The sequence below is a fragment of the Natrix helvetica genome, assembly GCF_964273705.1.
Source record: "Natrix helvetica genome assembly, chromosome: 11".
Taxonomy (NCBI): domain Eukaryota; kingdom Metazoa; phylum Chordata; class Lepidosauria; order Squamata; family Natricidae; genus Natrix; species Natrix helvetica.
Window position 1 is genome coordinate 18,536,664 of NC_138562.1, and position 11,319 is coordinate 18,547,982.

The following is an 11,319-nucleotide window of genomic DNA, read 5'->3' on the forward strand; positions in this document are numbered from 1 at the left end:
TTGTCCGGCGGCCATCTGTGGCAGAGGGGAAGGCTTACCAAATGCCAGATTCCAATAAACTCTCGCAAGCAATTTGATTGAGACTTGAGCGACTGGCCGGCTTCCAGCCACTCGGTTTTGACAGACAACAGGAAGCCAAAGCCAGATACCCGGCCACTGGCTTTTCTACCAGACCCCACTACAACCAGCGCGGAAGACAGGTTTAATCGAATGTCAAAGAGACAAATGCTTAGGCTAGCTATGCCAAGGATGATGGAAGAGAAGATAAATGTAAAATCCCATTAACTACTGGATATCAACGTTTCTTTTAATAGATGTTTATCGTATACTCTCAAGCAGCCCTTTTCAGAATATGGGCTCTTTTTTTAAAATAATAATAATAATAATCAAATGAAGACTCATGTAAATACATCCATTCAAAACTCTCTAGAAATCTTTTATCTTTTTCAAAGAATCCATGCCTAGTTTCTTCTCATTTCCACAATTCCAGCAAGTATTAACCACATTCGGGTCATAGCATAAATAGGGCCAGATGTTTTCGAACCTCGTAATGACTGAAAAAGTGAATAATTAATGAAGAGATGAGTCTCTCACTCAACTTTTCTCACACCAACCCAGCAATCCTTTTCCAGCCCCCCCACCTTGAAATCTTCATTCCCCCCACCCCCACCCCCGGCCGCCTTCCATGGGTAGGTGGTTAGGTCAAGTTCTCTGGAATTTAATAGGTACTTTTCAAGCTCACTTACCCACAGAATTCTTCACTTTATATTTCACCCTTCAAAACGTGACACTTTCCTCATCTTTCCGCTACTGTGCAGAGGGAGGGGGGTGGGGAGGGTTGAAATGGAATCCGGTACAGAATAAACCCAACTTTTTAATGAGATAGCTTTTTGCCTAAATTAAGCTTTGGCCCGGAGCGGAAATCTGGGGCCTTTTACGCAACTTCATAGCCATTCAGTGGGGATCAGAGCAGGAATCACCACTCTTGGAACCTTGTGACTAGTGGATGAAGAGTCAGGCACATGGCCAAAGCGTAGTGCGGATCACTGCTGCCCTGAAGTGGTCACATGTGCAGAGTTGCAAGGAACCCATGACTACCTGGAGTGTGAAAAACGCTCTAATCTACCAATTTCCTTGCCTGTTCGTCTTACATCAAAGGGCACCATTTCCCCAACCGACAAAAGCATCCCAATGTAAAAATGGTCTTTTAATTGCAAACTGGAATAAGTTCTTTTTCCAGCAATCTGCCTTTATGACCGCATCTCTACAGAGGAAGCTAGCGAGAAATGTGTTTGTTGCGCAGGAAGGGTTCCTCCTCACATTAATAGCAGAGAAGTCGGTTTATAATTCCAAGGAGAATCTTGTTGCAAAACCAGCTTTCGGGGCACTGTTCAGTCTTGTTAAAACCGTGCAGACAATCTTATTTTACCAGGAACGCCACAGCTCAGTAGGACAGATTTATTTTGATAAATATAGAATTATTGGAAACAATTTTGGAAACCATTAATCCAACCCCTTATTCACAATTTTTACATCATTTCTCCATGGCCTGGCTCCTTCATAGAATGCCACACAAGGGAACAGTGTTGATACCAAACATAAATGTATACATTTTACTGCAGGCTCCAGTAGGATAAATAATCCCAACTGTTCTTTATACTCTGGCTCTTATTAGAATTGAGACGAGAATGTCTGTTCGGTTTCTAGGGTTGACATACTATTTGGGAGTGGGTTCAGTTATACAACATTCCATAAAACACAATTGAACAGAAACTGTAAGATAGATAACTCTAATGAACAGTTTGGGCATTAATATGATACATTAATTCAGATATCCCATTATTGCAAAATTTAACATATAATTTTCAAAACGTAATATTTAATCTCGTCATAGAAAAATCTTATACTACCCACTTAATGGCCAGTCCTGGAAATGCTGAGACTCAGCCTTCAAATAAGAGATTTTGCTACTCCCGTCTATCCTCATGTAAAAGTACCAGTAGCAGATCTTATTTCCCACTTGCTTATGACTGGATTGCAAAATCAGGAAAATTGCTCTGTAATCCACTCGGTAGAGTATTTTATTAACCGACAATGGACTTCCAATAAACAGAAATCCATATAATTTTAAGGATACTAGTTCGGAAAATTGATGAACAGATAAGTTAATCTTTTAAAATGGTAATTCCATTTCCCTCTCATTCACAAGAGATTTTCCAGTTCTGTTTCCACGTGGATTAGATCTACACAACCTGGGTTCTTGCTGGGATAGATACTGTTAGATTGGGTACTGGATAGGCACACACAGGCTTAACGGTAACAACAGCTCTTTATTAAGTACAAGTGAGGACAATCCAGCGAAGGTTGAGTCTGACAGCAGCCCTTTTATAGGGAGCTGTCAGACCCTTCGACCAATAGGATTAAACCTCTGTTCCCGCAGGAACAGAGGACCTTGGTGGAAACCACTATAGTTAGAACAAGTATCTAGCAGATACTATCTGCTTTACTTGTCCTACTACATCTAGATACTCCCTGTTCTTCTAACTTGGACGGATTTTCCTTGGAACCTTACTTCCCTCTGCTGGTGATTAGTCACCCTTGCATCAGGAAACAGGTAGGGCATGGATTGGCAGGCAGGATTGCTTCTGAACTGATGGGGCAATAATTCCGTTATATATTTTTGAGATTCTGCCTTGCCTATGTTGCTGCCTCCAGCTGTTGAAACACAAGCAGGAGTAGAGGTACAGCATGAATTTGAGCCCTAAGGCTACATGGCTTGTCAAAACAGAGCTCAGAATCCGGCACGAGTTTGTGAGTCAGAGCTTGTCGAAAAAGCTACGCACATTTTCACTTTCCAGAAAATGGAGCTATCTTTTCAGTAGTTCCCCTACTACATTCAGTTCCTCCCCTTACTCATCTTACCCCTAAATAACCCAAATATGGCTGGCCTCTGGCTTAGATCTAGTTTGTAAATGTACAATGCTGACAACTCCAGTAGATAAATACACTGTAAAATTATGTCAACAAGCAACCTGTCTTGATTCATATGTTTCTGTGGTTGAATAAGTGCTTCCAGAGGATTATTTGGCATCGATTGATAACTCAATGGGTCCTTGGTACCCCACAACTTTGTAAAGCTTTTCAATGTTTTTGTTGACTGACATATCCTTAATCTAGTTACTATAAGAATAAACCGCTGCCATCAAATCAAAGTTGTTCATATGTTGAATATGGTTTGTTAAAACGTAGGTAGAATAGACCCTGCTACTCCGGCTCTTTCTGCAGCAGAGATGAAGACTCAGAATCCAGGCACTGCCTCTGCAATGCTACGAAACGGCATTTGGCAGATTTTATTTATTTCCCAACGTTCACAGCAGACAAGGTGCAAGGTCAAAGCAAATGAACTTTTGCAAGCGTTCAAAACTGAAATAATCAATGATTATTGATCGACAACTCACGACGGTAATTTATCGTTAAAAAGGCCATGAAACTGAAGGCCGAGGGGCATGGATTGAGAGCTCTCCTTTCTCTCGGGAACCCCAGGCAGCACTCCTCCTCTGCACAGCCACCACGTCGTGAGGTGCTAATATGATGAGTACAGGCAGTCCTCGACTTACAGCAGTTCATTTAGTGGCCATTTGAAGTGGCAACGGCAGTGGATATGGGGCTGATGACCATTTTTCAGTTACCACCTTTGCAGCGTCCCCCGTGGTCACGTGTCCAAAATTCGGGCGCCTGGCAACTGACTCATATTTATGACGGTTGCAGTGTCGCGGGGTGTGTGGTGGTGTTTCACGTGATCCCCTTTTGCGACCAAGTCAGTGGGGAAACCAGGTTCATTGAACAACCCCCAACTTAGCAACTGCAGTGATTCACTTAACAACCGAGGCAACAAAGGTAATAAAACAGGGCAAAACTCAACACATTTCTCAGTTAGCAACACAGATCTTGGGCTCGATTGTGGTCGTAAGCCGAGGACTGCCTCTGATTTATTCGCCTTTATTGCAGCCGCCCCCTCCAGGGTGCCAAAGGGAGAGCGGGGCCGGTTTAGGAGCAGGCGGCTCCTCCCTGGGCCGCAGCCGCCCTCCGGACACCGCCGTGGTGGCTCCTGAACGTCCGTCCACCCACCCCCGCCGGGTCCGATGCCTCACGGGGACCCTCCCCCCGCCCTGGCTTCCCCCCTCGCGCCCCTCTCTTCCGGGCACCGAGCTGAAGGGCCAGCTGGGCGGGCGTCCGCGACGCCACGTTCACATTCCGCGCCAGGCTTCTCATTGGTCCGCCAAAGAAACCCTCCATCAATCCGAAGAGGACCTCATCCCATCGGCGCCGAGGAGCCCACGTGCAGCGAGGCGGCCAATCGGAAGTGACCGTGGGGGGGCGCCGCTTCCCCCCCCCTTTCTCTCGTTTCCGACGCCTCGTTGGTTGCGAGGCCGACTTTGGACTGCACCATCTTTTGCCCTGCCGGGGAGGGGGGGAAGGAAGGGAAGGTTGCTTGTAGCCCCCTGGCGGATCTTGGTTCCCCCCACGAGCACTCTTCGGATGGTCCCGGCGCTGCTGCGGGCAGGAACGGAGGTGGGGGGGGGGCGCGAGGGAGCCCCGTTATTCCCTCTCCGGGGCAAAGGATGCCCAAGCCTGGGCAAGGAGCAGCAGCTCGAGGTCACGCGCATCCCTCGGGCCAGGAATTCCGCTCAAGGGGAAGAGCCCGAGCAGGGAGCTTCTCCGTCTCCTCTCCAAATGCTGGCAGAGGATCTTTAAAGTAGATCCTGGCAGCATGGCCACACCAGCCCCAGCAGACTCTAAAACAGGGGTGTCCAAACTCGGAAACTTTTAAGACTTGTGGACGTCAACTCCCAGAATTCCCCAGCCAGCATAGCTTGGGAACTTTAAGACTTGTGGACGTCAACTCCCAGAATTCCCCAGCCAGCATAGCTTGGGAACTTTAAGACTTGTGGACGTCAACTCCCAGAATTCCCCAGCCAGCATAGCTTGGGAACTTTAAGACTTGTGGACTTCAACTCCCAGAATTCCCCAGCCAGCATAGCTTGGGAACTGTAAGACTTGTGGACTTCAACTCCCAGAATTCCCCAGCCAGCATAGTCTTAAAAGTTTGGACATCCCTGCTCTACAGCCACCAAAATCACCTTTGTCTTCCCACCTTAAAGGTAACTAAAAGCCCCTTCTCCCTGGCAGGACACACAGACACCTTTGGCTTCACAGTGGTTTTAATGTGAACAAGTCTTGGACGGTACATCAGTCGGCCCAAGAACCCAGGAGACTTGACTTGTAAGCCTCCCCCCTTCAAAGGGACTCAGTTACAAGCAACAACAGCCATGGACCTTCAGACTTGGGAATCAAAGAAAAGTGTATTTAAAGCCCACAGCGAATGCAGACTGCTCCAGATAGGGGATGCTCGTCTCCTTCGAGCAGCAGCTTTGGAAGACTGCTTGCGATCAAGCACTTACTGGTCATCTCAATTCATTTGCTGCTTCCCAGCCCTGCTCTGCCCTCCATTGGACTTTATGCAGGGCTGGAATGGGAGACCAGACGCCCTTCAAATAGTATTTAACCAAGATGGGCAAGCTTGAGGAATGCGGAGAACGTAATTCGTATACAGCCTCTCCCTTCTCACTCCACATCTCAGTTAATGGCCCACCCTAAACCGTGGAAGGTGCGAAAGAAGGAACTTTTAATTAAAGCTTTGGGATATGGACTGATATTCTACCCCCTCACCCTCACGCCCATTCCCAGGGGCCAACCCGTACAGAATGCTGGGCATTACAAAGACCTATTCAACTGAGGAGGCTCCTTGGGGGACCACAAAACCCCCACAAGCCGCCTATAAAATCTCCTGTTTCATTACACATTAAACAGCAGAGAACTTTGCACCACAATCTTGCAAGCACGGAGTTGTGAGCTCAGAGGGAGGCTCTGCAGGCCAAGCACCACATATTACAACTTCCAGTTCAAAGGCAAAAAACAGAGACTTTAAATCACGCAGGTCTCCAAGCACAGAAACAACCTCCCCCAACCCTCTCCCCAAAATAGCAGAGGCAGCCTCCTTCCTGGGGTCGAATGGCTGACCTCTGCAGCTGTAGCACAAACCAGGGAAAAGATTCATTGGGCTAAGGGGGCTGAAGAAGCCCTATCCAGCTGCTGGGTGCCTTCAAATATGAAATGCTCGCACAGCCTTCTGCTGTAAGTCAGGCTACTGTAACCTGTCATTTTCCACGGTATAATCCAGTGCGGCCTGCACAAGACATTGCTGAGAATTTTTGGGGAGCCTCATATCTGCTGGGGTGCGGATTTTGCCTACTTGGGGATCCTCTCTCTCTCCCACCAGAAACAGTTGGCAAAAGCTCTTCTGTGCTGCACTTGTGCTGGACATCATATCGGGCAAGATACCACAAAGCCCCTCCAAACATTACAATGAGGGAAAGGGGTTCCCTGCATGGCATCTGCGTGGACTTCCCAAAGGCCTGATCACTGACAAAAGAGGTTTTGGTCCATAAGGCTACCTTCAAAGAAGGGAGAAGGGACTGGAAAGCAGAAACTGGCTTTAATCATACAGGGCCAAGACACTAATATTGACAGAAAGGACAGCTCTGAGCAACAGACTCTGTGCCAAGTTCTCCCCAGGGACATCTGTCCAGGAAGGAAAACTCCCTACCACCTTACTCAAAAGCAGACGGCTCAGATCCCTAGTGTATATTCTTACACAAGGTCCTGGTAAGCTTTACACATCCACTGATAAGTACAGCTATTCATAAATCCTCACTTTTCATGCAGAAACCAAAAACCAACAGAATTTGTCATGGCTGCCTGACAAGGGGTGGAATGGGATGGCGTGATGGGCAACACTGGAGAAGTAGGGGACTTCAGAAAGAGAAAGAGAGAGGGAGAAAAAAAAGCTGGTTCAGAAGAAAGTGTAAAAATAAATGTCATTTTTGCAGAGAGGAGAAAAAAATTTTTGGAAGAGACCAGGCTCCCCTACTGGCGGACTTTCCCCGGGACGTAATTCCTATCGATAGTTTCTTCTTGCAGGAACATATGTAAGCAGCGCTCGTTCTGTGCCAGCGGGTGTCCAGCGATTCTACCAGGAGAAACGAGGAAAGGCAGGGGGGTTACATGGTCCAACAGCTACCTGCTGGCTGACATTACACAAGGAAGAAAGATCACAATGGGTATACAATGCAATCGTGGCCTTGCAGGGCTTTAATTGCCGTTCTTTCTCCTTTGGCCCTGGAAGATCCGGGCTCTCGCTCGGTTCTCTTCCCTGGGCTCCATTAGGAAATTAAATGGAGAAGATGCCAGTTTCTACGAGAGGCAGAAAACAGGCAGAGCTGCTGGCGGTGGCAGAGGAAGCAGGCTGGGAAGCAGCATACGGTTCTTATCCTGACAGAGGAGATATGTTTCCTGATGGACCAGCACTTTTCAAATAAAACTGGGCACTCTGCCCGTAGCAGGAGGCAAATGTCCACCTCCTGCCTTCAAAGCAGCACACAGGATATTCCTCCTTCCCTCCCTCCCACAACTGGATAAGGTAAGCAAGATGCAAAAAAGAGATAAATCTATCAGTTGAGGATGGACTTGAACCCAGGCCTTGCCTGAGCTTATTCCAACTATTTAACCCTAAACATGTTCTGCACATTTAATGGCAATATAATGGAAATGCTCAACCTACCACCAACCCCTCAAACAGATACTTATGACCCAATTGCAAAGCCAGACAGCTACTCTAACCCTCTTGGTCATGCAATTACAGAACGGATTCACCTTTACAGCTGTTTGAAGTGTCACAGACACACAACCACAATTTTGGATGCTTTGTGCTGATTTTTTGGTGTTTAGTTCTGGCTTCTGTCAAAAAAAACCCGCCCAATGAATAAAATTGATTCGCGTACTGACCGCTACATTTACTTAACGACCACCAAAAAGGTCATAAAATCAGGTACAGTGCCGGCTGGATGACAAGCAACCATCAATTACGGTTATTAGTCGAGAATTACTTGTCCGATTTCACTGAGGTTTCACACAGAGTGTACTAAAACAAATCCACCTAACATAGGGGTCTCCAAACTTGGCAAATTTAAGATGTGGATTTTCCATCTGGCTTGGGAACTCTGGGAGTTGAGTCAAAGTTGCCAGTGGTAATATGCCAATTTTGGAGAGCCCTCATCTAACGCACTAAAGCCAAACCATGAACCCCTTAAAATTCAGCGGGCAGCACCCCTGCCTCTGGCATGACCTGGTCCTTCTTCCCCAAATAGCCAAGCGCCTCCCCCTTCCACCCCCAGGCCTTACTTGTTGATGAACTGTTCTAAGCCTTGTCTTCTTTCTTCTATGAAGGACTCCTCAAAGATGCCCTCGTCTCCCCGGAAAGGAAGCTGGCGCTTCAAGGCCTTGCCCGGCAACGGAGGTACTACAATCTGTAAGCCGAGAGTTAGCGGTTTTAGCGGGGAAGGAGAACCGGACGCTTGCCAGCTGCCCCGTTTCTCGTGTGGCCCCTCCGGGTTGCTCAGCCCGAGAGCGGTCTTCCAGAGCGGGCTCCAGGCAAGGCCCCCTGCCCGGCTGCTGGATGCACTCACCTTACTGTCCCGCTCCAGCTCGTTCTTCAGCCATTCAAAGTCACTATATCGCCGCCTCACGCAGGAGTCTTTCAATTTGAAGATGGGCAGGTTTGTCTGGGCGGGAAGAAGAGAGGATGGAAGGCTGCCCCCTCCTCCTCCTCGCCTTCCCCCAGAGGCGGTTTGAGAGGGCAAGGAGCCGTTTCTGGGCCTCTTGTAGGAGAAGATCCCCCCCTCCTTCCTGCACATCTTTCCCCCCCCTACACACCCCCTCCCAAAGCTTCCAGACCCCCTCCCACCATCAGGATCCTCTGCAGGGCAATCTTCTCCTGGCAGGGCTGGCTGCCTTTTCTATCAGCCATGGGGGAGGGGGGGATCCAGCCCCTCCAAAGCAGTGAGACCCTCCCCCCAATGTTTCCTGCCCCTGAGTCCCCCTGCCCCTCCTTAGCTGTTCACCATAACTCTTCCCCCTTGCTTTAATAGGTGGGTGGGTGGTTAATAGGTTTAACAGACGGGTAGGGGGCTCTCAGCCCTTCCTAAGCAAAGAGACCCTCCCCTCTCCGATGGTTTCCTGCCCCTGAGCCCCCCTACCCCTCCAGCCCCCCCCCCCGGGGCAGCTTCCTCCGGGAGGCGGGGTCAGGAGGGAAAGCCCCGCCCCCCGCCAAGCCCCGCCCCCACGCACTCTCATGCGGAGCTCGTAGCTGGTGTAGCGGGCCCGCCCGACGCCCACGGTCTGCGGGTTGAAGATGTCGATCTCCAGGAAGTTGCTGGGCGGCCCGTAGGCGTCCGTCAGGTCCTGCGGCTTCGAGTTCAGGCGCCGCGTGTCGGCCACCGTCGCCTCGGTCATGATGGAGGGACGCGCCGTCGGTCAGCGGAACCCGCCCCGCCGCCCCCGCCGCTACTACTCCGGCCGCCGCCGCCGCCGCCGCCTCCACCTCGTCCTCAGCGCTGCGGCGCCGCAATACATAACGCCGCCCCGGAACCTGCGCGGATAGGTGCGGCGTCCCTTCCGCCCTGCAGAACCGCAGCCGGGATCCAGGTTCCGGGGTTCCTGACGCGCCAACCCCGCGACGCGCATAACTCAAAAGTCTCTCCTTGCCGGCAGGGGGAAGTGAATGCGTTATCCATGGCGCGGGGTTCCGGAACTCCGGTCCCGGGACCCTGCATTCAGCATTACCTCTTTGCCCGTACCCGGCAGTAGGGGAGGAAATATCCACGGTCCGGGGCTTGCCTGTCAAGAGTGCCCCGATTGCTGCATCGCAAGGAAATGCCTCTCACCTCGTATAGGGGGGAATGTTCGTGGCTTGGGCTCATGCGCGAGATTGCCTCGCCCTGTCCTGTGGAGCCGAGGGGGCCGCTGGCGCTTTGCAAGAGGCGGGCGGGCGCGGGGGTTCAGACGTGCAAACATACAAAAAATGGATCGAAGCAGCCTTTCACCCTCCAAATGAATTTCCAGCCAGGATTAAGGGGTTTTGCAGAGCAGGCGGCCTCCCAGGGAAGACCTTAGATAGAGAACTCCCATTCGCCCCCCCACCAAACGGGGGACACAAATTCCCCAGAGGTAGAATTTCCTACCAATCTGCCGGCTTTTAACTTCAGGAGGTGCACTTTTGCACAGGGCATAGCAGTGGCCAAGAAGGCAGGGAGCAGGGATGCCGTCCCTGTGGGTTTGCTCTTGATCTTGAAGAGCTGACGTACCTTCTTGTCTCTGGGATGGTTCAGTTGGTGGTTTAAAGAAAGGTGCGTTTTTGCTCAAAAGCAAGGGTGAAAGGGTGGATCCAGAGGCGCCTTTTTCCTTCTGCTCTTGCTTACCACCACGAATGCCCATGATGGTGGATTGAGAGCTCCGACATGCTTTAAAACCAGGCGGAACTTGGATTGCACCCTGATGGCCACATCTGGATAGTTTTTACGGTACCTGCAGCTATTCCTCCCCCCCCCCCCAGACCATGTTAGACTGGCCGCTTTTAACTTTTGGTTAGTTTTGTTGCAGAAACCCAGTTTTCCCATGTATCTTATGACTCAATCTATCCGGTGAACCTAGAAAATATTTTAATAATCAGGTTAACTATTGTGCCTATTAAGACATTAGTCCAGTCTCGGCAGGTGGCATGGCTTGGGTCTCATGGCCTGTCAAAAGGAAAATGCATGACATATCAGGGAGCGAACATTTCACACCGCCTGCTAGAAAGTCTGGTGATTAAAAGACTTCCTTCAACTGGAAGGTCTGACAGTTCATGACGCACTAAGCTGTAACCAAGCACAAGGGATGGATTGATGCACCACCGACGGTGCCAAAAGTGGCGTGCAGCACAGCCGTCTGCCCTCCCTGCATCATCTCGGGAGGCTGCTGCTGTAGCTTTGCCAAATGGGGTGAGGCCCATTTCTCCTCTTCGCCTGAAAAACGCACGGCCAGTATTTGCAGGGTTAATCCCCCAAGAACCCCCCTCCCCATTTGCAGCGGGTCAAGTCCAGCTGGCGGGGCCGCCCAAGAGGTCACACAGCCAAGAGGCGGGAAAGAGGAGGGCGTAAACTTGGAACAGCCAGCGGGGGGGGGGAGCGTCTTGTCGGCACCGGCTTGTTTTGGCCGCAGCGGATTGGCCGCCTGCTTATGTAAGGGCCCCAAGAAAAGAGAAGAAGGGGCATGCGGGCCGCGAGCCCTTCTGGGAGGTGTAGTTGCAGAAGCTCGTCTTCTCCGGGGTGGGGTGTGTGCATGTGTTAGATAAATGCCTCGCTTCGCTCGAGCGCTCGTCCG

The 11,319-nt window shown here is 50.3% G+C and overlaps 2 protein-coding genes across 2 annotated transcripts in view; both read right to left on the minus strand.

The window, feature by feature from the left end:
- Window positions 1-820, minus strand: part of TEX11 (testis expressed 11) — a 39,569-nt gene extending 38,749 nt beyond the window's left edge. The window contains exon 1 of the mRNA XM_081964374.1: window positions 747-820. The gene's annotated coding sequence lies outside the window, so the exon portion shown is untranslated. The remainder of the gene's footprint in view (window positions 1-746) is intronic.
- A 4,384-nt stretch (window positions 821-5,204) lies between these two features.
- SNX12 (sorting nexin 12) lies at window positions 5,205-9,552 on the minus strand. The gene is made up of 4 exons (XM_081964058.1): window positions 9,247-9,552; window positions 8,586-8,681; window positions 8,302-8,426; window positions 5,205-7,090 (listed from the first exon to the last, which is right to left on the minus strand). Exons 1-4 carry the CDS (start codon window positions 9,409-9,411, stop codon window positions 6,988-6,990), a joined length of 489 nt encoding a protein of 162 aa, XP_081820184.1. The 5' UTR covers window positions 9,412-9,552; the 3' UTR covers window positions 5,205-6,987.
- Window positions 9,553-11,319: the final 1,767 nt, after the last annotated feature.

Bases quoted from the DNA above. Each gene is read 5' to 3' on its own strand.
- SNX12 (XM_081964058.1), bottom strand. From the start codon at position 9,411: ATGACCGAGGCGACGGTGGCCGACACGCGGCGCCTGAACTCGAAGCCG. The intron at 8,682-9,246 runs GTGCGTGGGGGC...CTTCCCGCCCAG, and splicing joins GCTACGAGCTCCGCATGAGA to ACAAACCTGCCCATCTTCAA. The intron at 7,091-8,301 runs GTAAGGCCTGGG...TTCTCCTGGTAG, and splicing joins TTAGAACAGTTCATCAACAA to AATCGCTGGACACCCGCTGG.